This window comes from Acanthamoeba castellanii, assembly GCF_000313135.1.
Source record: "Acanthamoeba castellanii str. Neff unplaced genomic scaffold scf7180000084669, whole genome shotgun sequence".
In the NCBI taxonomy this organism is placed as follows: domain Eukaryota; phylum Discosea; order Longamoebia; family Acanthamoebidae; genus Acanthamoeba; species Acanthamoeba castellanii.
In genome coordinates, this window is record NW_004457554.1 from 271092 (window position 1) to 273281 (window position 2190).

The 2190-nt window shown below is 49.1% G+C and overlaps 1 protein-coding gene across 1 annotated transcript; it reads left to right on the forward strand.

Moving 5' to 3' along the window:
• Positions 1-6: 6 nt before the first annotated feature.
• On the forward strand, positions 7-315 carry ACA1_113310 (uncharacterized protein; the record flags this gene model as incomplete). The annotated part of the gene is made up of 1 exon (XM_004342056.1): positions 7-315. A coding segment is annotated over one exon (309 nt), but the record flags the coding sequence as incomplete, so codon positions are not given.
• Between the last annotated feature and the right edge of the window lie 1875 nt (positions 316-2190).

A 2190-nucleotide genomic window follows, 5' to 3' on the forward strand; every position in this document is an offset into this window, starting at 1 on the left:
CCGCTGTTGCTGATCTGGTGGGTCTTCCTGCTGGCGGGGCGCTGCTCTTCCGCTTCTCGTTCCTGCTCTACCTGGCCATCACCTTCATCGCCTACGTGCCCGCCGTCACCGGCAACATCAAGAGCATGGCCAGGTCCATCCCGCAGATCTACTCGGCGTGGGCCTTCGTCAAGGGCCTCCTCTTCCGGTCCCAACAGAACAAGAAGAAGACCCAATGAATCCACCTTGAACTTGAATGCCTTAAGGGAGCAGTTCGCTCTGATAATCGCCAAAAATAAAGGACCGTGGCTGGCCTGCCTCGCCATCGGCGTTTGAAGAATGCGGAATAAATCCCTTCAAAAATTAAAAAATATGTTTTGCAATAAATAAAATTTATTATGCACTGGTGTTGTGGGCTCACATGCCCCGCACACAAGAATGATACATGCCATACAGTTCGTGAAGCCATGCCTTGATCCTTTGCTTCTGTGGCGATGGCGGCAGTTGCATGGATTGGAGGACCTGCTTTAGCATGTTGATCTCCTCCATGATCACAGTAGCTTCGTCCTCAGCAGCACTTGCTTTGTTGGGGAGGTGAGAAGCCATCTGTTCAAGGCAGGCATTGAAGTTGAGAGGAGGGAGAGGAGGTGACACCTCAGGGAGTATGGGTGAGAGGCTGTTGAGGAATTCATCCATGTTGAAGCTGTCATGTTGGACCAGTGGCGGGAGAGGTGGGCAGGAGATAGATGAGGAGGAAGATGATGATGCTGAGGATGATGAGGATGATGATGAAGAGGAAGGTGTTGGAGTCAGAGGAACTTGAGATGAGGAGGCTGATGCTGAAGGTGTTGGTACTCTAGGATGTTTTTCCTTGTGGTGACGAAGGAAGTTGCTCTGTGTTGAGAAGTGCTTCCCACAGTCTGCTTGATGGCAAAAATGCTGTGCTGAGGGTGGCCATGTAAGTTGAGGATGATGAGGGTGGATCACCTGATATGAGTGGCAGCAAGTGCAGTTTGTTGTATCTGCCCTCATCAGCAGATGTTACCTTCTCTTTCCCTTTCCATTGTTTGGATACAGGAGCTGCAGTGTCAACACAGGAACTGGATTGGGGCTGTTTAGCTCCTTGCTGTTCCTCATGACAATTGGTTTCCTGCAAGAACAGAGCATAAGCAGGTTGTATGTGGCGCTCTGCTATACACCACACGACATACACAGCACGTACCATGGGGGCCTGCATATGGTCAATCACTTGTTGGAGCAGAGAGGCCTTGTTACCTGACAGCCTGAGCTTGTGCTTCTGCAAGTAGACCTTGAGCTGGTCAATGGTCACTGCAACAGTGTGAGAACATGCTGGTGGACATGCACAGACACTTCCAGGCACAGGGTCAGCTAAACGTACACTCAAGCACTTGATGAGCCTTCACTTGTTCCATTACCCATTCCACAGAGACAGGAACTTTCTTGTACAACACTTTCCTTTGTGCATTTGCAAGATTGTGGTGTCAACCTGTACCACACCACATTTGCTGTGAGTGAGCTCAAACATGCAGGTGCTCATGGGGTGGCTACATACCTGTTTCTGCAATAGCCAGCCACTTCAGCTTCTTTCATTGTAGCTTTGCCTGAACGGTCAGCTTGTAGTTGTCCTGCTTATGCCATGCATTGACAACATGCTCCCAGCAAGCTCAGTGCTCTGGAGTGATGATGAAGCTGAGGTGTTGAAAGACATCCAAGAGTGATCTGGCACCTGTACACAGATACCACACAAACATAAGTTTCAGCATTGACAAAGATGCAGACAAAGGTGATGACAACAACTGGGAAACAACAATGATGAATGACAATAATGAAGAAGATGACAGTGAGGAAGAGGATAAAGAAAGAGATACCTTCATTGTGCTCAAGGATACCAGCATCAATGAGAGGGGCATACATCACTGTCCAGTTGTGCTCCTTGTCTGCTCACTTACAAATCAAGCTATTCAAGGATTTGATGTGAATCATGTTGTAGCTGTGTAGGTAACGCTGGCGGTCAGCAAGGTAGCCCTCAATGAACTCTCAAAGTGTTGCTATCGCTTCTGTATTGGCAGGGTTGAGGCGAGGAGTGGCCTTGGGAGGTCAAGCAGCATGTTGGCACTGCTGGTGGTTCTGGTCGGTGATGTGAGGATATATCCACGCATATGGCGCAGAACTGGCATCATTCCAGGAACA